Raw genomic sequence first — 24,609 nt, 5'->3', positions numbered from 1 at the left:
CTGCTTACCTCGTTACTGAAGGAACTCTCTTCAATTTTCTCAGTTTCTGCCTCTGCCAGAGGGTTTTTCAGGGTCTGCAAGAACAGCGCTGCTTTCCTTTTGCGCTCTGCTTGTAGCTGCTTTTCTTTTGATTCTTTGGAGGCCTGTGCAAGCTTCTCCCTTGCTGCAGCTGCTAATCTATCCTCTAGTTTCTGCTTTGCTAAGAAAGACAATTAAGCATAGAGTTTAGAGTGAGTCAAGCTTGGGGAACTTGTGTTTCCTTGAAATAAACACACATTCTCCAACACAAACAACCAAACAGCCCCTGCAACCATTTTCAAACTTTTGTAATACATCCATTCAAAGACATAATAGGGACATATCAGCTTAAAATTATGAAAATCCAAGCATCTTAATTCATAGATATATCATTTGTTTGATGAAGAGCAGTACAGGTGAAGTAAAAATTTTTAAGCTTAAAGAAAATGACATGAAAATATAATCCTGAAGATTCAGGATACCTGTCCTTTTCTATTTACAAAAGCTATCACAAAAGTAGCATTGTAAATTCAGAAGCTTTTTCTAGCATGTGTTAAAGTGATGCAAACTCTCCATTTTGTGCTTTCCACAAATCTGATTTTTACCTTGTATCTTCCAGCCCTACTTACACACATGTTAAAATGTTTGCACAAGGGGCTGCTCCAGAAATTTTCAGAAACTGTTTTGCCATTGTTACAAGCAACAGTTGTTGTTACGTGATTACAGAAAGAGAATAAGCCAATTTATTTAACCATGCACCTAATGGATGTTTTGTCTAACCTTTTTCATATTACATTTCCACTTTCATGTTCTGCCTAAGTACAAGAGGACTTTTTTTTTTTCCAGTTGCACAGTTTTTCCAACACACAACTTTTCCTAAACATGTTTTACACTTCATTTTTATTATCACACAAAGTATTTCCTATTTGCTTTATATATATATAACATCACAGCATACTCTGTGCTACTGAAGTTTAGAAAGGAACTGCTACTTAGGAGCAAAAAAAAATTCTGAAAATTAAAAATTAAATTCCTATGGCATGCTCACAGTTGTAAGAGTAATACTAAGTTTTTAAGCTTGTAAACACTGACAGCATCTCCACTTTAATAAAACAATCCCTGCTGTGAAACAGCCTTGGGGAGGAATGGGGGAAATTTGATTCCTTTAAAAGATCATTTCATTCAAATTCACACAGCATATGCTTCTGCCCTTACATACATAAACACAGTAACAGGAAAAACCCACACAAAGACTTAATGGCATTGCATTATAAGAGTAACAAAACATCAACAAGGTGATATCAGTCTATAACTGAAAAATAGCTTGAAATATTTCCTTGTTCTCTGAAGAAAATGAGAAACAGACGTGCCTTTTTCTGGGCTCTGCTAATGCAATCTGGAAGTTTAGCGTTTTACTCAGAAGTTTTAATGGAAAAAAATAATTCAGAAAGATCATGCATTAGGGCAAAGTACTCAACTCCAGTGTGTTACAAGTTTGATTTCAGGTGAGCAACCAAGGAAGATTTCATTCTTAACAATAAGCAGGAAACTGTGGGAAAAGAATTCTGATTCCTATTAACATGACCTAGTGAAGATTCAAAAATACGTAAAACGCCATACTTATTCACATGACAGTTTTGTAGTTTGCCTGAAAGACAATATTTCATATTTTTTTTAGTGTAACATGGGATACCTTGTTTAGCTTCCAGCTCCTCCTGTGTAAGTTGGGGTTTTTTCTCTTCAGCAGCAATACAAGGAGTGGTAACAGCTGGAGTATGGTTTGAAGCACTATTAGCATTCTCTTGGCCTTCCTTGCCCTCTTCTTCCTCCTCATCACTGTCATCATCTAATTTAACACGGTTTTTCTCCAAAGGAAGAAGGTCATTTTCTTTGGCCTTGATTGCAAAGCTTATTGGAGCAAATGATGCTGTGAATGAATGGGTTAGATTTTACACATCATTAGAGTACAGTCGAAAGCAGGTTGCATTTCCTGACTTTATTCATTTCTCGTGCAGACTACAACACACAAAGAAGAAACCTGTATCATCCTTACATTGTGCTAATTATTTTGGAAGAAAGGACAACACAGTCTTTTGTGTAATCTTACAGGCATCTGCTACCGACCTCCAAACCAAGACAAAAAGGCCAACAAAGCAATATTTGGGTCACTTAAGCAAGCTTTGGATCAACAGAACCTGGTTCTTTTGGGTCACTTCAACTACCCAGACATTTACTGGAAGAACAATACAGCAGCTCACATGCCATTCATCAAGTTCCTGGAATGCCAGAGGGCTGCTTCCTCCTACAAGCGTGAGATATGCCAACCAGGAACAAGGCACTGCTGGACTTGTTACTCACAGACCATAAAAATCTGCTCCGTAATGTCTCTGTTAGCAATAGCCTTGGCTGACAATACTGTGGAGTTTGGGATCCTGCTGAGGACGCTGAAGGTTAGTACAAAAGACAAAGGTTTTAGATTTTAGAAAAGCAAACTTCAGCTTGCTCAGTGCTCAGCTGGGAGCGATTCCTTGGGAAGCTTCCATGGAGAATAAAGGAGCTAGTGAGTTCTCAGAGTTTTTCCAAGAACGCTCTCCTGGAAGCGCAAAAACAGTTCTTCCCCTTTAAAGGTAAGGGAGGTAGGCAGAGAAAGAGACCCCTTGCCTTAACTGCAAGCTTCTGAGTCTGCTCAAAACCAAAAGAGAAGCGTAGCAGAGATGCCAAAGTGGACAAATATGCATTGAGAACAAAGGCATTGCCAGGGCGTGCAGAGATGCAGTGAGAAAATAAAAAGTTCAGCTTTTTGAGGTCCCTTCCAACCTGGTACTCTGTGACTCTATGATTTTTTTTCTTTTTTTAAACAAACTTTGGAAGTTTCTTTTGCCCTATAAAGATCTATCTCAAAGTCTTTCTAATACTTCAGTAGCAGCATGGAAAAAGAAAGGTACTCTAAACCATCACAGGAATTACATTTCCTGAGATGAGATAAATAATTTCATATTCTGGCCCAAATAAATTTTAGTTTCAGCACTACTTCTTTTCCCAAATGAACAATCTACTCTTTCAGGCTTAAGATGAAAAAGCTCTGTGCTCAGGCTCCTGTCTGACACACTACAATATGATATGGTCCCTTTATGTTTCCTTCACACTAAATTGATGGTTTGCACAACAATAGCATTTGGCAGGCTCACAGAACAGTATTTAAAGACTTATTTCCATCTATATGAAAACTAATTACTTTGGGGAGTTAACAACACTTCATTACTGGAGATATAAACGCAAACGCTAAGTACTTTCCCCCAAATGCCTGAGGTAGTCTTCCTGTAGCAAGACTGGTGGTCAACTATTCCTTTCAAGCAGCCCCTACCACTCCAACACAACAGTACAGCACAACACACTCACACCAGCACTGAAAGGAAGAAGAACGCCTGTAAAAGACATGGAATACCACAATAGAAAGGAAATTGTCGATCATTTCAAGGTAAGTTGTATTAATGAATCTTCAAAAAATACTAAGCATAGCTAATACATAACTATATTTAAGTCTGAAGTAATTCTTTTGCCTCACAGAACTTTCCTCAGAATGTTTTTTGAGAACCATTTTCTGAAAAGAACACAGAATTTATGTCTAAACCATTTATCCAAAATGCAAATTCTAAGACTGAAGGATGGAATTTCTCACACATCTCAAGCAAAACAACCTACTGCCATACGGTGTGCTGCAATATTTGTCTTTCTCAGAATGTCTTTTTCATATATATCCTAATAGATGTAAATTTAAATACAATAATTAAATTACATACCAAAGTTTATAAAATATAAGCTTTGCACGTTGTAATTCTGAGATAAGGAAATAGGCTCAAAAATAAAGAACTCAAGAATTCCAAGAGGAGAGATATGACAATAGTGATTTTCCAACTTTTTCATATGACAAAACAAATGCTAAAATGGGATTTTACTCCCTCAGAGGCAAAAGAAAAATCTAGTGCGGATGTTATGTCTGTCATGCAGCCAACTACTGTATTTAGGTTACAAGAAAGTGGGATTTGTACCATATTAGAGGAAATGAGAATAAGTTTATAGGAATAGGGTTGTCATGAAATGACTCACTGGTTACACTCCATCATCTAAATTTGAGCAGATTACTATTATTAAAGCACGGGCTCCAGTTTCCGATTTATTAATAACACAACAACAAGAAACGATATTTTCTTTTGTGTATTACATTCTCTTAATAGGGCATCTTTGAAGACAAAGACGATTGCTCCTTCCCTGGGGAAGCTTCTCAACCTGCCCACAGCAGGAACTGCAGAGTACGGACAGCCAGACAGCCACAGCAAAAAGCTTGGAGTTTGCAGGCCGTGGAGGGAAAGAAATTGCAGTGAGGAGCAGGAAGACAAAAGAATTCCAAGGGACTACAGAGAGAAGATAAACTTATCAGCAATTAAGAAAGCCACTAGAGTGGCAGGAAGGCAGTGCCCCTCCATGGGAACACGTCAAGAATGTTTCTCCCATTTTGTTTTTTTTTCAGTGGCTTTCAGTTCTGGTTAAAATATTTAAGTTTCTAGTTTTTACTGAAAAGAAGAAATTTTAAGATATCTCTTCTCCATAGGCCAGGAAATCAGTCCCCAGGCATAAATAACTGCTTTTCCAACTGAGGACACTAATGGTGTGCTAGCTGATTTTGTTTGACTGGCTTCCAAGAGATCCTCCCATTTTGTCCTTCTGCTGCTACGACTGCAAGAGAAAAAACATTCCACTTCCACATGAAAAGGGTCTTTTTTTCCAGCATAGCTAATGTCCAACAAGGGCAGACTGAGCAACTGAGCAATAAGCCTAGCGTACTTCCTCCACATGCATGGTTTCAAATAAAACTACTGCTTTTATTCAGAACGAGTAACTTCTTTCTTGCACAGAGCTTGTAACTGTCAAGTTTAAAATGACAAAAATAAGATTCTACTGGGGTCACTGATGAAAGCCTTCAACTTTGCACAAAAATGAAATAAAACAATTTGTTCTGTCAGACCATAAATACCTGATAGTCTGATAAGAAATAAATATGAAAGCAATCAAATTACTTATTTCAGTCCTTACTTGATGTTTTCAATGAAAATATTTTCCGCATGATGAAACTCTTTTCTCTACTTTCCCCCAGCTCTCCTCCCGCCTAATTTTTTTTTTCTGAAGTATAAGCCACCAAATATTTTCATGCCCAACAAATCATGTTAACATACCTTTCACCAATTTACCATCACTGACAGTTTTAGCAGGAGGAGCATCCTTTTTAGTTCCTGGAACTCCTTTTGCACTTGGCTCAGATGCATCTTCAGGTGCATGTTCGTCTGCAAATTGAGTCTCACTTGGTGTATCACCAGCAGTATCTGCTGGAACATCTTCAGATGAAGATACTCCCTTTTCAAAAGAAATGTGCAAGCTTACTAACTGGATAGTTCATGAAAGAATTAATGCAGTGCCTGTGGAACTGCCATTTTGCCAGCCATTTCAAAAATCACATTGCCAGCTAATCACGTAACAGCTAATTTTACATCAGTAAGCACTCTTGACCAAAAGTCTCCTTCTTATAAATACTGCATTGCTTCATGTAAACCCACAGGCTGCAAAAACTACAGACCTACAGTAAGAACGTGTTGCTACTTTACAGGAAAGAAATCTTCTTCAGCTGGTACACTTTTGCCAACAACTGTTTTAAAAATTGTTTCTAGAATTAGACCCTAACAGTGTGTACTTTTTTTCCCAAAGTATATTCTTTTAGGTCTTGATCTCCAGGGTCCAGGACAAAGTCTATTAAAGTTAATTCACAGCGACAGAATAAAAGCTTATGACATTTTTTCCTAATGTACAATTGCATGATACCTTCTTTACAAAATCAAGTTTTACAGGGTTTTACATGTTTGATTTGTTCCAACATTTTGCTGAAGAACATTGGGCGTCTCAGTGTTTTTTGTGGCATTAAACTGATACAGTACAGATGTGCTAAGACTTTCAAAAGAGTAAAGAACTTCTGGTTCTACTATTACATGACTGAATCATTCAAGACAACCTCTAAACTCATGGTATAAAAATCTGAAGAGATGGGTATTGTAGAACATGAAAAATATTTACATGGTATCAGGCGATGACATTAACTAATTTAACATTTAAATGAGCCTCTCTCAATAAATAGGTTGGTTGCTTTCCACTGGCTGCTGTTAAGTATACTTAATGTTGAAATATCAGGTAGTGAAGAGATCCTTTCATTGCTCCCTACAGCCATTCCCTGACCAACAGAACTAATTTCTGAAAATCCTCGAAGGGGAAAAACACAAGGAAATCAAGGACTTCATCCTGTATTTACTGAAGCCAGTAGTACAATTTCTTATTAACTTTAATGGCCAAAAGGAGAACAATCAATTGCATTAGTTGCCTATACGTACATTACTAAAGCATAAAGATAATATTGAAATCATTATTTTACAAAATTAAAGAGAATGGCATTATCTACAAAACCATGCAGTAGGAAAATATGCATTGCCACACATGACCTCAAGGGACTTAAACCAGTTTCTGCTTGCTCCTTAGCTGTACTCATTTGAATGCTTAAAATGAATCCCTTATTACTGCACTTTGGTTATTATACAATTTCCCCCCAAAATAAATGTTAACGAGTCTTTATTAATTATGTAAGTATTATGAATTCAACCCAGTGGTTTGCAAATAAGAAATTCTAGAATAATAGTCAGCACTGTGGTACAGGACAATTTTGTATGTAATTTATCAACTGAATAAGATCATATTTACCACAGCTTATCTTTAAAAACAGTGTTTTCAAAACATTTTTCACTATTAAAGCAAAATATTAGACACAAGTGTTTCAAACAGCAACTAGTATTGAATTTCTTCATTTTCCACAAAGCGATTTTGAGGAGTTTACCCACAGGCCTACCTTCTTCAGTTTAAGGCTCCCCAATCTAAGCCTTGAGATGACAAATGACATAGGGCCTAAAAAAAAAATAGCTCTTTCCGATGAAAAGTTAACATCAGAGAATGTATTTCTGATACTATTTGCAATTTTCTTTTCAGTAAGAGAACAATCTAATTAAATTAGCTAACATGAGAATAGTTAAAAACAAGGATGCCAAGTCTGGGTATCATCTTCTAATAACATGGACTAGAAGTAAAGCAAGTAGGAAACTGATGTGAGATATTGAAGTTCCAATATTATTTCGGTCAATCTTAACAGGACTCTTGTTTAACAAAACCTCCCTCAGAAAAAAGCACATCAGTAAAGTAGTTTAGCTACTGTGCTACTGTTCTACAAAGAACCACGAGACATACGAGAAGACATGGTTGTTAAAAAGCTGTATCTAACCTTTCAGATAACAAAACACTAATCCCAATCCTACAAAGCTCTAAACCTCCACAAAGCGTGTATTCCCTCATACAGAAAGTCGAAAGATTTTCAGGTTGCGATTTTATATTGCAACCACACTGAGTGGCTGCTTATACCAAAAAGCAAGAACTAAATATCACACCACCTCACACACCCTTATTTAAATGCTATGCAAAAACTAAAAAGCAAGAAAAGAAAAAAAAAAAAAAAGCATTCACATCCTTTGCTCAAGAATTTCTCCATAATTCAGAGAGTTCCATTTTAAAATGTCTCATGGTAGCACAAGAGATAAGCAAGTCCTTTTCTCACTTACAATGCATTTTTAATGTATGTATGTACAAACACACATTTACCTGACAGTTGTCACCGCTCTCTTTTTGAAGGAAGAACTGTTTTTTAAATTCATAGTAAGCATTATACTGGTGCCACGGTTGCAGGAACTCAAATCTGTTAAAAGAAAACTGAGTACGTGAAAATGCACATGAACATAGTAAATACCATCAATCCTTTGCCATTTAATTTCCTCTAGCAGATGGAACACTATTTGATGTTTGGAAAAGCTGTAACTTCTGTGTAAAAGTTCCAGAGGACATACATTCTAAGCACGCTTTCTAGAGATGTTTTTGTTAGGTTGGTTGTTTTGGGGCAATAATCGTTTGGCGTTACCTTTAGTAGGTCCCTGAATTTCAGTTACAAAAAAAACCTAAACAAGATAGTACATCTCTTCTTGAGACCCGCATGTCCTGATAATGTATTTTAAAATGAAAACCTCAACTTTTACAATAGAAGTTAAAATAACATTTTCTCTTACCTGAGATCATTCTTGGCACGAACACTGGTTTCAAATTTTATGCCATTCCTAGCAACATACTCAGCCAGCTTATCAATAACAGGTTGGATATCTGGGGGTGGAGGTATAATGGCAACCACTGGAGCAATTGTGCTGAAAACATCAAAAGTACATTGTTTTTATAAATAGAACATAAATATCTTTCAGACTCTTTTTTTAACAAAAAACACTATAAAGAGGCTTGCTCTCTGGGTTCATTATGCAGTTAAAATAACTTGATTTTCCATCATACAAAAACTTCATAGTAAACCATCTACAATATCAAAGACTAAAGTGCAGGTAATCAAAGCTGTAAAAAACACTGGCAAATGTTACTGAGGAATCTCCAATAACAGAACCCTTACTAAATATTGCATCTTGAAGTGCAGGAAAGAGACCCTCCACCCAACAGGCAAATCTGTATGTGGTACCTTGTAGACGTTGTGGTAGAAGTCAACCCACTGCTGCTCTCAGTTGTGTCTGGGGGAGGTGGAGGTGTAGTACCAGGGGGTGGGGGTACTGTTGCTACCCCTGTAGTGCTTGATACAGTCACCCCTGCAGGCAACGCATTGTAGTAGGTGGCAACATCTATCCCTGGAGGTGGAGGCGCGAGGCAATAGGTTCCATCAGGCAGCATATAGTAACTATAATACATGGCTGCCACAGTTGCTATAGAAAGACATATTTAAGAACAATGCTCTAATTAGAAGAAAAACACCCAACAAAAAAACCCAAACCAACATTATTGCATCAGTACAAACACACTGAGAATCCAGATTCACACCAAACACTAAAAAAATGCTATCTGTTTTTTTGCGGGGGGAAAAAAAAAAACAACAAACCCAAAGAAAAAAAACAATGCTCACATTAATGCACTTAGGATGAATATGAAATATGTAGATTAAGAGAGAGAATCAGAACATACTGAAGGTCAGCTGGAAGCCAAATAGGTATGAATAAAGCAGTGAACCAGAGAAGCCTATTAAAAATGACCTAATATGAAATCATTCTTCCTAATCTAATTCACCTCTGGCTGTTTAACTCCGTTAAAACTATGTATGCATTAAGAAAGAAATGTGTATATATTCAAAACTAGCATTGAGAAATTAAACTGCTAATATCACTATGTATGTATATATTAAACCACATATCGCTATATATAGATACACACTCACTTACTGAAACTTCCAAAAGTAGATGGGTTTTGCAATTTAACACAATACAATGAACAACCAATTTGAGCAAGCTTTCCACGCTAGCGGCTTCTCTGACTCTAAGTATTTATTTCTTGAGAGAGCAAAGGCTTATGGCTTGCTTGCTATCTTTAAGGACAAAATTTTATAATGCTTTAATTAGCTTAACACTTTTAAATGGCAGTTACTTCCTGTAAATCTAAATATTTTCTGCAGAAAGACGTATAAACAGGAAGTATTCAAGTAAAATATTTCAAAGGATTTACAGTAAGAGTTTATATTTTTGAATGTAAAGTTTAATCAATGCATTAAATTATAATGAATTATCCTCTTAAAAGTTTCACAAGCATTCCTGTGTGGCAGTATTTACTTTCTTCAAAGAATAAGTTATCTATAAGGAGAGGAGAATAAAGATCTGTTAAGTTTTAAAAGCAGGGAGAGAAGTTGCAGACTTCCCTTGTATTGCTACTAAATTATAATCTCCCAGTTTGCATCACACACATTCAGATCCAAGTCTGACAGGAAAGTAATCAGAAAACTGACGAGCATTATTCTACGGAGATACTTATTCTGGTTTTAGTCGTTCTTGAAATAACCGGTAATTTTAGATTTGTTCACAGAAATCTTATTTCAGTTTTATTAAGGTTCTCTTAAGGTATAGTTTTAAATAAAAATTACTTCCATGCATATTTCTCTCCATATAATACACTCTGACAACACCTGTAATCATCGAGGGGGTTCTGAACCTATAATGCATCAAAATCAGCTTAGATCATTATGGTGATACTTATTTGCAACAACACTGCCAAAAACCCAAGAAGTCCATCATCACCACCACTTTGAAGTAACACTACTCGTTACCTACAAATTTATATCATGAAACGCTACTGTAGTGAAGGCTGCAATATAAGTTTTCTTGTATCTCGGTAGTATCAAAAATATAAGTGCCATAGATGAAAGAACAAGTTACATTTCTATATTTAGGGAACCAAGGACTTTCAGAATTCTGAAAACAAGGCATATACATCCAGTTAAGTTTGACTTCACCTTTTTGAGTATCAGAATTTACAAAATTTGTAGGAGCTTTATATAAGGCCTGATTTAAGCAGCCTCAAAGATAATGGAAACCAGACACATGCAAAGAAGTTAAGACAACGTTGCTAAAAATATCATAGCAAAGTTGATTCTTGAAAGAGGTTATATACAGGACAGTATTTACATTTATCAGAAATGGTTCAAGAAAAATCTAAGATTAAATATATAATAATAATTTGGAGATAGGAGAAAGTCTTGGTATTTCAGCATCAGGCATAGGGAAAAAGCATTTGGGTACACAATTTTCCACACTGCTCACTTATAATTTAAATATATCATTGGTTTTGTTGTTCTTTTCAGGAAAAAAAACAAACAGAATCACGAATGGCCTCTTGTAGCTATGGAACTTTAAAGTTACTACTCCCTCTCAGATACTGCAATGAGAAATATAATTTAAAAGACCAATTCTTAACTTTGAATCTTGCATATTCCTGGATTTTATTTTCTAAATAGAAAACTGCACCACTGCAGACAATAAAAGGTAAAATAATGAAAAATTGTAGGAATTGACAGTATAATAAAAGACTTATTTATTTACTGTAAAACTACTTCCAACTTTAGAACAGAATACTATACTAAAACCTGGTTTTATCGCTTCAGTGGAATCTTGCACAATTTTACCTTTGCAGATTTTTCTTAGTGTTAGACATTCCAGTAAAACTGTTCAAAGCAGATTTATCATCTGCATTTTGCTTAATATAATAAGCTTTTTTTAATGGGAATCTCACAAATTGCTTTATAGGACAGTTTTACGTTCAACAGTGAAGGCATTCATTAGTAGAAACTGATGGAAGTTATAAAAAACCAAAACATTAAGGGTACTGTGCCAACCATACTCACAGAGTGAAGACTTGGCCTCACGCCTGCCCACCCCCCTCCCCACCCCATTTCTGCTTTTCCTAAGCAGCTAACAATTCAACAGATACTCGGGGGAAGAGCGCACCTTCAAAGATTCATGAGATTGAAAAAGAATAAATATCAGTTACTAATGGTCAAGTATAAAGCCAACGTTATTTTCTTCCCACCAACATCCACATATAATTCATCAAGCCACATCACCAGCTGCCTAATCCCAAAGCACTTACAATCAGAAGAATATTCTGCTTGCGATGTCTGTACAGCTGCCCCATCTGTTGACTGTGGTGTAGATGAGTTATTATCTGATTGCGCTTTGCGCACCAGTGCTGCAAGTGGATGATCAGGGTCTACTACCTTCAAAGGCTGAAAAAATTTTGAGAATAGAAAAAAAGATTAAAATTTGAAGTACGTATTTAAAGCATGAGAGCATCAACCTAATTTGGAAAGCAAATTTATTTAAATTAATAGGCATCAATAATATTGTCCAAACACTGAAGGTTCCTGTTTTTGTAGCTCTCACATCAGAATCAATTACTTTTTTGAAAATTTGTGGAAAACAAAACAAAACAAAAAATACTTAATTTCATGTGAAGAGAAATCCATGACATGATAAAAACCCAAACCCAAAACAGGGGGGGTCAGGTATTACTCATTTACTGCCGTAAGACACAGAACCTGACTTGTCTAAATACCAGACAGCACCACTGCTATTCCTCCCAAAGCCTCAAATGTGTACAACCATCTGTCATTCCCATTATTCCATCACTGATCAAACTCAGAAAATAAAAATAACTAACGCATCCAGGAAAATTAACATTTAATGAGTAGTACTAATTCTGCTGAAATATAATTTGCTGAAACCATTACTTCATGTCAACATTTTACCTATTAAAATCTAAGAAGAAACACTCCCTCTCAGCTTGTGTACAGAAAGCATTAAATATCTTAATCTTTTTCAGCTTCAATGCAGGTTCTGTGAGATAAATCCTTGAGTGATGCCCTCAATATTAGAGGGCATCAGAAATAGAAATTTAATTCCTTACAAATGGAAAAATAACAATTTGTGTACTAGAGAAAAGGTAACTCGAAAGTTTACCAGTGCAGACTTTAATTACTAAGACACAGTCTGGGGAAAATGAAAATAAAAAATCTTCATTAACAAAAGATCATTAACACCTGCATATTAGAACTTTTGTGCCCATGAATCAGATGTTTTACACAGTAGAAAGTCATTTGTAATTTTAATAGGGTCAAGTACCTTCATGAGCTCTTCAAGTCTACTGCATTTTTTAGACGCGAAGAGACTTGGATGCAGATAATTTCCATCATCGTCATCATCATCATCATCTTCTTCCTCAGATTTGACTCTCGAATCTAAATAAAAGCAATGTCTGAATTGCATTTGGGTTTGCTATGGATTTGTACAGGGAGAGAAAAAGGGTACAGGACAAGCATGCATTCTTAAGGAACTACCGTTTTCATAAACCTGCATATTCACAAAACCATAGATACAAGAAGCTATTGCTAACCATCAATAAAACTAAAACCTAAGTGCACGGCCCAAGTTTCTGTTGGACTTGAGCTATGTGAATGCTTCTAAAAGCTCCAAGATCATAGCAGTTCTCATATCTGAAAGTTTCCCATAACAATATTTTCTTTTAAGAATCCCCTCCAATTTAAGCAAAGTTTTGAATCATCACATCAATCTCACTTGCAGGATAACAGTTTTGCCATTGCAACGCACCAAAAAGATGTGGGTATTTTACCAAAAACGGCCAGCAGATGTTTCAATGATTCACATCCCATAGTTGTCCATTTGACAAGCAACAACTTACGTTTTTTCTCGTCCGCTTTATTTTCGGAAGGAGCAGCGTATCGTCCCTCTTTCATTGCCTTCTGAATGAATTTGTAGTAGGGATTGAGGTAGTGATCAAATCGCAAGAAGTCAAACTGGGAGTTGCGTGCTTGCTTGGCTTTTAGCATAATCTCAAACTGTGCTCCCTGCTTGCAGACAAAGTTTGCCGTTCGTTCTATAATGGCATGCATTTTTGCTGTTGGTGGCTGTGGGAGTAAAATAACATATATTTGTACTTTCTTAAGCAGCTTGTAAAGCATGTTAGAATTCCAGTGGGAATCAACAGGAGCACTAGTTCCCTGCCCCTCTTCTCAGCTTTCTCTAGCAACTCAGGTTCATAATCACTTTCAACTAGTGAAAACATACTAGCACTGAAAAAAAAAATTCAAATCTTCCCTGGCTGATCATTCATTTCCTTTTGCAAGATCCTTTCCTATCAGCACAACTATTTTTTTGCCACTGCAAACCAAACTGAAGAGAGGACCAAATCCTGGTCGAGTTTGATGTAGCAAAAAAAAAAAAAATCTTTTAAGCCATTCCATAACCATATAGACACTACTGCTGGCACAAGCCAGGAGACAGATATGTTTCTTGACACAGCAGTATCAATTTAAAGTGACCCTACCTTACAATACCTGAAGGTGCTCAATACGCATGGTCTTCTTCCCAACAGCTGTTCTTTATTCTGTTATCACTGAATGTGCAAATATTGTTCCCTAACCAGAAAACCTTGTTACTATGCGTTTGCTTAGAAGGAACAAGACCAACATAAGAACTGCAATTCCTATGTTCGGTCACATTCCCATAAAGAGTCATTGAATGCTTTATTAATTTCCTTTTTTCTTTTATTGCTAAAGTTAAGCACCATTCATGCATTTCCACTCCTGAAATTCCATGTAAGGAGCACTGCCATAACAAACCCAAACAGTGAAAAGAACAAGAATATAGTTAAAGAATGAATGAATTTCACCATTCACTGTCTTTAATTTCATACTCAGATAGCTCTGTTTTGTCTTGTGCTCAATAAGCTGTAGAAACACATACTCTCTGTGCCTATAAAGATTGAAGTGTCACATTGATAATTTCTTTTAGCTTTGCATTTCTATTGGTCCAGATAGATTTTCTGAGGTTTGCAACATAATTCTGTTTTTCAGAAGCTGGAAGCACACAAGACAGTGCTGCTCTATTTATGGAAATGGAGTCTGAATGTGATCAAACAGAACACTTTTAGAAATTATTTTCAGCCAATTGGATCCTTTACTAGATGTTCAATATGGAAATAATCAGTTGTTTCAAGTTTTACTTATCCCCCTAAAACACTACTGAAGATTATTTTAATTAGAGGCCATGAAGTTCTCAACAAACTGATAACATTTTGTGCATAGCCAGTTTCGCTATGTAATCGTACATTAAGTTTCTCTATTTCTGTGGTTCTTACCCAAAAATACAAAACACATTTAAGGCCAGGAGATTTATAAACAAAGCTGCAAATCAGCAAGGAAGCTCAAAAAAGATTTTATCTGAAATTACTATCTGGTCTTGAATGTGAAAGTGATACCACTACAAGCTCTGGAAAACAGGCACTAGAAATATTAATATGCTTTTAATTGACTTCTAAGATTACTAACACCACTGATTTACAAAACTTTAGAAACTTTACAAAGTGAAAAACATTAAATGGCAAACAGAGATGCAGATATCATAGCCATATTCTAGTTTGCTATTATATTTAGTAAAACAGTAAACATTTAACTGGTAACTGTTAATACTTCTGAAAGGAGAAGGAGAGAGGAGAGAAAAAACCCTTCTGAAAAACACTCCATGGACCTAAGTGCTATCCTCTAGTTAGATATTCTGTTCCAATCTTTAATTAGTATTGTAATTAAATGTTTTCCATGACTGAGTCTCCCTTTCTGCAAGTTAAGCAACTATTCTCCTATCTTCAGTAAGCCTGAAAAATAATACCAACTCTTATGTTGCCTCCCAATACTCTCTTCTGGAGAAAACAAAGCAATTTTCAGTCTCTCCTTATAAGTTTAGCTGATAACATCCTCCTATGGCTCACTTCCATAGCATTCCTGCACTTCTTAAAACGCAAGGGTGAAGAACAGTCATCTCTGCCCATAACCCTGACATCAACAGTTTTAAGCAGTGAAAGACCTGCATCCTCGACACAACTCTTCTATTTTAAGTTCCAGAATGACATTATTGCTGCAGCTGGAGTTGCCAGACACTGAACATTCAACAGCTCACTGCAGCCTCTGGATTGGTTTTGCAGTAGTGCTGCCTAACTATTTAGTGTTCATTTAACATCTGCACTTTGGATTGCTCTGCATTACAGGAACTATTTTATATCTGCCTTTACTATATTGCGCCTTGCAGATTGTGAACGAAGTCTCCAAGTTAGCAAGCTGATTCTCAAATGTTATCTTATTTCCAAGCACAACAGTTTTCACCCCCAAATAATTCAAAGTTTACAAGGGTCCTCCCCCCAGCCACGACCATCAACAAGTGCCATGTCTTTTAACTTGAATATTAATTAGCAGTAAAATCAGGAGAGACCTAGAACACAACTCTGTTATTTCCAAAAATCATACATATCTGTAGACTTTTTCCAATCATTTGTGGATTGACATAATAGCAATGGAATTGATGATGTATTTCTCTCTCTTGTTTTTTTAAATGGGAAAAGGGTAGAGAGATAAGTATTTTTTAAAGATGCCTGTAAAACCCTACCAATAATTTACCCGGCTTCTATTGCTCACAGTAATTGAATTCAAAAAAACAGAATAAATACATTCAATGGTAAAACTTAATGACTTGACTAGAACAACAACAACAAACCAAGGCTTAGAAAAAAAAAAATATATCGCAATTCCCAATCCAAGGTCAAGCATACTTTGTTTTCAGAGCTGCTGTCTAGACATTTTGATTTGCCTTTCTTTTTTTTTTTTAATTCAAAACCAAATATGCCCACGTTTGCTTTTTGTTTATTTGATTATATTAGAGTTCAACAGCTGACTGAGAAATTTCTTCAGGAAGCCCCATACTGCATTCTGCAACTTACACATAAAACATAGCTGCTTTGCTTGAATTTTGTTCTTGAAACAAGATATCTAAACCAGCAAACGTTCTCTCACCAGCAGTTACTTTTTGGAAACAGCATCCTAATGCTAAATAAGCAGCTTCTCACTGAGAACTCAACATTCTTATTCTAAGACTAAAGCACAGCTTGTAATTTAAAGGCAATAACATATAAAAATCTTCCCTGAACTCAGATGTAGGTTTGTAAGCACTTCACTAATGAAACGTATTGTAAGATTGTAAAGAGGAGGAAGTGAAATTAGAACAAGTAAGTTGCACATTAGATTTGTTAAATAGCTCTTATTTCATATAAAAACCAGAACAGGATAAAAAATTTCAATTAAAAGCTAATGAAGTAGAAAAACACTCTTACGCAAATACCCTGTGTTCACTATTACATTCTAACAGAGCGCTATGAATCTTTACTGGCCAATGTTATCAAGTTGAGAAGGCAGCCCAAATATAAATTAACACTTTCATGACCATGGTATAGGAGAAAGAATATTAACTGATTTCTCAGTATCTTTTGTGAACTGAAATAAATTTAAAATCTTCATGGTTACAGCTGTACTCAAGCAGGAGATGTTCAGTTCCCTTCAAGAAAAAAAGGCAAGTTGCAATTAAGTTTACAGTCTACTATGTAGCAAATTCTGGTAACATCACAGTAAAAAGCTTCTATATGCTGCCACTTTCAAGTCATTTCAGAATTTTCTAGAAATCAATCATTCCTTTTCTCCTTGAATAGGCTAGTCTTAAACACAGACTTTATATCTGATCACTTCCTACGCTCTTCAGATTTGGGCTCAATTAAAAAGAATCCTTAAAAAAAAAAAATCTTGAATAGAAGCAATCTTTTGGTTTAATGGTCTTTCAGGAATGTCAACCTCAACAACTCAGTAAGCATCCACTCCAAGACTAACTGCCTTTTTTCTGCATTATCTAAAATAGTATCACAAGTGATACTAAATGCACTTAGATAAGCACTGCAATAATTTCAGTGTAAATTTCAGTGTAAATTTCAGTGAAGAAAGTGGATCAAACTCAAGAATTTAAGCGAGAACATTTGAAATCAAGCTACTATTTTAGAATAATTTAAAATGTACCACACTAAAGCTAAAAAGCTTTAGTGGAAAAAAAAAAAAAAAAATCAGTAAAGCACCATAAACTCCTTGAAAATCGACAGAAATATAGGTTGCATTACATGTACACACATACCAGTTCCACATCAGAAGGTACATTTAGTCCCGGAGGGGCCACAAATGGTTCTTCATTTTCTTCTATATTTTCTGTCTGAACAGATTCTACAAGAAATGACAGAATAAAATACTATAGGACAAAACATGTCAAGAACCCAAATGTTAACAAAAAATTATTAAAAGTAAGTATGTGTAAAAGGATGTGCAATCAAGGAATTTCTCAAATGAAACTATAACCAGCGTTTGCACTGAAGACATTTAAATACAGTTTCTCTCCCTGGTGTTATGTGTAGTTTATTTGTGACTACATAAATTATGTCTTAATAGAGATACTAGGAAGAATAAAACCGTATAAACTTTAGCCCTGACTACAGTGCTGAAGACAAAAAAGCGTCAAATCAAATAGAAAACGCTTATTTTCATGAATTTTTTTTTTTTTTTTTTAACAAGAAACCCCATGCAAAATTAAGGGGAACTATTTTCAATGCACTGGGTGAATCCCTTGCTAACAATGATTAAAATATTACAGATATCAAATATCTCTAAAGCTGTTAAGACCCATACAGCTGGTATATCCAAATTCAGTTCCCTGTTAATCAACCATTTCAGCCTATGAAAACAAACCTAAGTACTTTCATCAGCTTCCTGACCCTAATGAAGGTTGTATGGGAATACAGCGGGAGGCTAAAATCCACTTTCACCATCTACAGAGATAAACCAGTAGTTGCCTTAATAATTGATTAAAATAAATGTTGCTGTTCATCTGTGAGTTCAGTCTAAAGTTGGTATGGTTCCTTCTATACCAAGTTTAACATCCAAGTATTCAACAGATCTATCACATCATCTACTAATCTAAAATAGTTAATCTTTTATAAAGGACAATTTGTATTACATTTTGTTATTTGGTATACCAGAAATGTTCCTCTGAAAACATTTTTATTTCCACATTTTTATAATAATTGAAGTGGAAAGTTTACCTTTAAAAGTAACTTTAGCATTATCTATTCCACTAGCTTTAAGAGAAAATGTATTCCACTTTTATCCTAACAAATTAGATAGCACAAACTGCATGAAAACCTGACTACGAAAACTATGGACACACACAGCAGAACAGCCTAATCATGCGTGAGATGTCACAGCAATTTCTGCAGACAAGCTCTTACCCATGCAAGAAAGAGAGTTAACTTTTTTGTTGCTGTCTGGTGGGTTGGTTTTTTGTTTGATTTTTGTTTGTTTGTTTTTTGTTGTTTTTTTAAATGAACTCAAATAGTTTAACTCTGCAAAGGCACATAGAAATTTTAGCATGAAAGAAAGGAGGGAGAAGCAGCAGACAAAGCTGAATAGTGCTATTTCTTTTGGCAGTAGCTTCGGCTAACACTTTTAAGCGTTCACAGAACTACAGCCTGCAATTCGCATTAGTGTTATCTGCACCTTCCAATATTCGATTTTACTCTGATTTATAAAAAATTAATTTTAAGAATTTATAGTCCTGTATTATTGGAAATTGTTACCATACAGCAATCTACTAAAAGTCTGTACAGTCCAGCTACAGCAAAACACTTTTGTCCCAAGTACTATGAAGCATTACTAAAAAATGCCCCTTTGTATTTTATGCATTTATATTTATCCATATATTTATTGCATTTATATTTATCCAGATTATGGATACATCATTACTAAAAATTTTTGAGATGATAAAGAGTTTGGTAAGAAAGCTCACAACTGAGACAATGTTCCAATGACCTGCTCCAAGGATCTCTATTTCTCATCAGCAACACTGAGAATTCTCACATCACAATGCAAGATTTTGTAATACATGACACTTCCATGCTGCATCACATATTAATTAACTAAATATTAACTTGTTGAAAGACTGGGTAGTTATATCTTTCTTTGCCAATGACTAAGTCATCACATTTTAACATTACTCCTAAAAATATGACTCCATTAAGACTGAAAATACATTATTCTAGATATCTCATCATTCTAAGAAAGAAAAATAATGTAGAGCAATCCAGACACAACTTGAACTCGTGACAGCTCTCTTACCAGATGAAACTTACTCCTTACACACTTGATCAACAGTAGAACATTATGATATGTTTTCATGCAGTTTTGCATAGGTCTCCTACAATATGGACAGACTATAAGGTTCAGCAGATTCCATTTTTAGTGACCAACAGAGAGGGAGCGTTCACCTTTTAAATCTCTGTGATCTAGAGAAAGTTGGAAGAGCCAAAATGCCAACATGTTCTTCTCTATCAACCCCAATTTTTCAGCAGGCTTATCCCCATATACACACAGATCCACACAACATGAAAAACACCCTTATGAGAAGAAACACTCAAAAACTGTATGTAAAGAGAACTTAGAAACTATTTGGTTATGTAATCTACTAGATAAATGGGAATAAAACAAATTAAATAAAACCCAGAAAAGACAACACAATTCAGCATCAGCACTGAAGAGTACTGGAGAAACCCTTGGTAGAATTCAAGCAGCATAGACACTGTCCTGACACAACCTCCCACATACAGCAGCAAAAAACATCAAAACTCCTTTAGCGTCTAAAACAATCCTGCATTATAGCACACACCTTGGTAAAACAAGCACATCTCATACCAAAGGAACCCACCAATATGTAGTTAAACAACCTGATCACTAATTAAACAACCCTAACTTTACTGACACTTTAAAGCTTTCTTAAGACTTCATGTTAAAAATGCAAAGTTAATGTATTTAAATATGGGAACATGAAAACCTGAACTCTGCACTTTTTAAAATCATGGAGAGGGAGACACTAAAGTTGAAGAGAGGCTGGTTTATAATTCTTAAGATTACAAAATCTAAACTTAAAAAAAAATTATATTCTGGTTAATTACTATTCTGTTTGTTTGTAATTAATTAAGAATTACAAGAGAGCAGAATTAAACTTCCCATCCTGACTACTCTAGCATTGACTGTGATGTAGCAGGAAAACATTTAAGCACATGAAGAGTGAAGTTTGCAAAAACTCAGCAGCACATTTCCATAAAGATTTTGCTGAAAAGCTTTGAGATTTTTTACATGCATTTTAATGAAACACACATTTTCAACCTTCACTTGCAAGCAAGAGACACAGATGTGATACGTTCTTGCTCTCAATTAACCCTTGCTATTTTTACCCCTTACCTCTTTGTTTTGAAGGCTGATGCTCCTCCTCCTCAGTGGGTTCTGAAGGGTCATAATAATCACTGCCGTAACGAAATCCCACTGCATTATAGGTACCATCCTCTGCCAAAGCTTCACTCAGTCTTTTATATTCCTCCTCTTGAACAAAAATGCAATTACCCATCATTAGAACATATTTAAAAGCTAATTTCTTTAAAATAAAATAAAATTAAAAAAAGAGTAATATTTCTTACTTTAGTTCTTAAATGAGAATTTTTCACCTAATCATTTTAACTTTCATTAAAAATTGAATAGAAAAAATGCAGCATATATGTATGCTGACCATTTATTTCTTCCTGAAGAGATAAAGGCTGTGGGTTAAAACATTCTAATGTAATTATGCATACAAGAGCACAAAATTTCATTTATACAACACTAAAAAAGATGCAGAATGTCTTTATTTTGGGGTCTGAAATCCCAGTCTGCCCTCAGAATCTGGGCAATTTCTGTGTGGATCTATATTTAAACTATCCTGAGGTCCTCTCACATACGCAAAGACTCCCGTTTTTCGAATCCACTGGATACTGTCAAGATAACATCAGAAAAAGAGAGTATAAAATTAGGAGTAAATTTAATTTCATAGTTATTTATTTAAACATGTGCTAAACCTAGGAAGTTTCCTTGAGCAATACCTTGCCTCGCCTCCTCCTCAAGCAAGTCCGTATGCAAGGCTAAATACCTCTCTTCATCACAGAGGGCTTCTATTCTAGCTTCCTCTTCAGACAACTGATAATCTCTGTTCCACGTGGAATATTCAGCATCATATTCAGAAAGGTCATGTAGGTGACCACGCCCATCGTACCTGCAAGATGAAACAGCTGGTCAATGCAAGAAACTTAGGGCTTGGGTTTATGCGACTACTTAAATACTTACCCATTAAAAATGAAAAAAAAAAATACTTATATGTTAAAGCATATTTCCTTTTAGAAGTTACATTTAATCTTGCTAATCATTTGTCACCAACTATCGAAAATTTGTTTAATAGTCTAAATTCCTCTCAGAGAAACTAATAAATTATTACAATTAAAGGCAAAGGTATCCTTTAATAGTTTAATTGGGATCCATTTCCTTAACAGCTCTTACCGTACGTGCTTCAACCAACCAATCAATGTCACTTGCAAAATACGTTTTTCTGGAAAGTCAAATAGCTTACATTCACACAAACCCGAATACATAAATACCTATCCGTAAGAACCAAACGGTCGAAATTTCCTCGCTTCTTTCTGCTAGTCCCGAACTCTCAGGAGATATCTTCACCATAGAAACTTGCGTCCATTGGAGGTAAAATCATGGCTAGGCTCGGCCCCTAGCCATTTGGCTGAGGAAATAAGTTCTGGGTTATGTGATAGAGAGACACACATACATAGGAACAGTAACATATACATGCAATTTAAGGAGGTTCACCGTAAAAACGGCAAAGATCAATGACGTACAGTTCCTTTCTACTAAGCAGAAACAATTTTATTTGCAGGAAAAGCACTGCATTGGGATAATGTTTATGCATCAGTAAGAGAAACTGATTGAAAAGTAAAGTGACAGTAAACTCGACTCCGCTGAGGTGTCTTCCCACACACAACTCTTGACTTGTGCCAACTTGCTAGACCAAAAACAAAGAAAGTAAATATTCTTATAGCAGTAAGTTAATGAAACACGTAGGTCTGGTTAATCAAGCTCTGTCCACAGGCAAACTTCCACTCATGTCTTCTCATAGCAATGTGCTTTTCTCAAAATGGTGAAAATGAAGACTTCCTGGTGCTGGAGATAAAAAGACTCTAAGCTTCCAAAGGAGTTTATCAGATTAGTAATTGCAAGCTACCTTAACTTACAAATGTATGTTATGTTATTTGGATTTCTCGGCATTATATGTACATACATGCACATACTTAGTTTTTGTTCCCAACAATTTCTGTTATGACTGTAAATTGGGTTACTATTGCACAGGACCACAAAAATGGCCTCTACCTACTAATGAAATCTGTCACAGCAGTGATCACACACGGAAATTAGAAGCGTGCATCATAACACTTCTCACGCAAGTCAGAAATTAAACATAGCCATAAACATTTATGGTTAATTTTTCATGTCCTTTGTTTATTCCAATTAAAAAAAATTAATTTCAATTGTAAAAATCATGAATGGTGTAAACTCCAAAACAGTGCAAGGGCATTTCTTTTTTCTCCAGTCTTATGGAAGGAAATGAAAAAACCTTCCCTACTGTCTTTTTTCCAAGCCAAATACAGTTGCTAAATCAAAACAAGAAAAATCATGTATAACACCAAAACAATGATGAAATTGAGGGAACAAATACCTATAGTATGTCATGTGATCCTTTTCAAACCAAAATCCTTCCATCTTTCCCACTGAGGTTTTCAGGGTCAGCCACAACTCTTAAATTGTACTTTCAGTGCTCCACTCAAATATACCCAACCTGATCTCCTATTTCCACCTCTCTCCAGGGAAATATTCAGAAAATTCATTCTGAATAAATTTATTTCTATATCCCACCCTGCACTGCTAAAACAACTTAAGAGACCAGAAGTAAAATCAAAGCAGATTCTATTACTCTCTCTGGCAATGAACCTGTACCTACTGCAAAACAACCAAACAAAGCCACCTCTCACATAAAATTTGAAAAGCAAGCACCCAAGATTAAAGCGATTCTGCCTAATACAGTGAAACATGGCACAAGGAAAACATAACTAGGCCAAGAACTGCTTTTGGGGTATCACAGCAACAGCCTGCAGCCAGGTTACTTAGAAGAAATAAGAAAACCCCATTTCCCCTAAAGTGGAAAAACACTTTTACACTGCCACACTGCACCCTTCTCGCTTAGAGAACATACAAAGCTCCTAATAACTACTCCCAAGCAATAAGACTCCCTTGGTTTCCAAGTGAAAAAAGATGTTTGCGGTTTGCATTGAAAAGGAACAGATCATTCCCACTCTCCACTCCACCATGCAAACCCTACCCTACCAAGCAGAGTAGAAAGACCCAACACACACGGACTGTCAGAAGGAGGGGAACCTCCCGACACTGCCAGAGCAGGGAACCCCAAGTTCCCGCTGCCGGGGGGGGCGGCATTGCAGCGTTACAAAAGCAGCACTCAACGCACTCTACCAGGAGGAGCTGCCCTCCAACTCTGCCAGTGAAGAAGATCCCCACACGTCTGCCAGAGTGAGCCCTTTGCTCACCCCCCGCCCTCACCTGCCCACAGCATAAGGGGGGGAACAGAAAGAGGCTATAACAGGAGATCTCGCAGCAGAGTCTGGGGGTTGTGTTACACCGACCTATCGATCATGATCTTGGGGTCTCCCATCCAAGGAATAAGGTGTCGCCCCTGCTCCTGGTACTGAGCCTTCTCATCATCTCGAAACAGCTTGCAGGCATAGCCGAACACCAGCAGCTCCACACGGCTATTCCCACCTCCACCTCCTCCTCCACCTCCTCCGGGGGGCCCGGGGACCGCTCCCCCGCCTGACAACAACATTAGGGGCGGCGGGCCTGCTTCTTCCGCAGTCCGTCGAGAACCTCCGACCCCTCCGTACATCACCAGGGGATGCGGCGAGGAGGAGGAAACTCGCAGCAACAACGACTGTCCGAGAAGCGAGTCCCCCAGAAGGCCGGGCCCGCACTAAACTCCCCAGCTCCTGAGCACCACAGTCGCCATCACCCGAAACAAAATGGCCACGCTTCCGCTTCCGCTGGCAGCGCAGAGGCCAGGCTGGCTTCCGGTGGCAGGCAGATTCGCGGTTGGTTTGGGCGGTAATAATCGAAGGAAAACGCGGTGTGGTGAGGGTCTGTGCTACTGACGGGACAGTGTGGCGACTGGCGACAGCGGCCGGCTGCCAGGCGGGGAGTGTGACACCGCGGCTGTGGCGAAAGTG

The 24,609-nt window shown here is 36.6% G+C and overlaps 1 protein-coding gene across 2 annotated transcripts in view; it reads right to left on the bottom strand.

Annotated features, from left to right (window-relative positions):
- The window catches only part of SFSWAP (splicing factor SWAP), a 51,364-nt gene extending 26,962 nt beyond the window's left edge, over positions 1-24,402 (bottom strand). For both annotated transcript variants that reach the window (XM_074159839.1, XM_074159840.1), the window contains exons 1-13: positions 24,013-24,402; positions 21,358-21,527; positions 20,687-20,824; positions 17,535-17,620; positions 13,216-13,441; positions 12,639-12,754; positions 11,608-11,743; positions 8,666-8,903; positions 8,217-8,348; positions 7,759-7,852; positions 5,250-5,427; positions 1,712-1,945; positions 9-199 (exon numbers count right to left, since the gene is read on the bottom strand). In XM_074159839.1, coding sequence (XP_074015940.1) covers positions 9-199; positions 1,712-1,945; positions 5,250-5,427; positions 7,759-7,852; positions 8,217-8,348; positions 8,666-8,903; positions 11,608-11,743; positions 12,639-12,754; positions 13,216-13,441; positions 17,535-17,620; positions 20,687-20,824; positions 21,358-21,527; positions 24,013-24,272 — 2,199 coding nt within the window. In that variant the 5' untranslated portion in view covers positions 24,273-24,402. The remainder of the gene's footprint in view (positions 1-8; positions 200-1,711; positions 1,946-5,249; positions 5,428-7,758; positions 7,853-8,216; positions 8,349-8,665; positions 8,904-11,607; positions 11,744-12,638; positions 12,755-13,215; positions 13,442-17,534; positions 17,621-20,686; positions 20,825-21,357; positions 21,528-24,012) is intronic.
- Between the last annotated feature and the right edge of the window lie 207 nt (positions 24,403-24,609).

This window comes from Numenius arquata, chromosome 16 (assembly GCF_964106895.1).
Source record: "Numenius arquata chromosome 16, bNumArq3.hap1.1, whole genome shotgun sequence".
NCBI lineage: Eukaryota > Metazoa > Chordata > Aves > Charadriiformes > Scolopacidae > Numenius > Numenius arquata.
The sequence above is the reverse complement of the archived record's forward strand: the minus strand, read 5'-3'. Positions and strand labels throughout refer to the sequence as shown.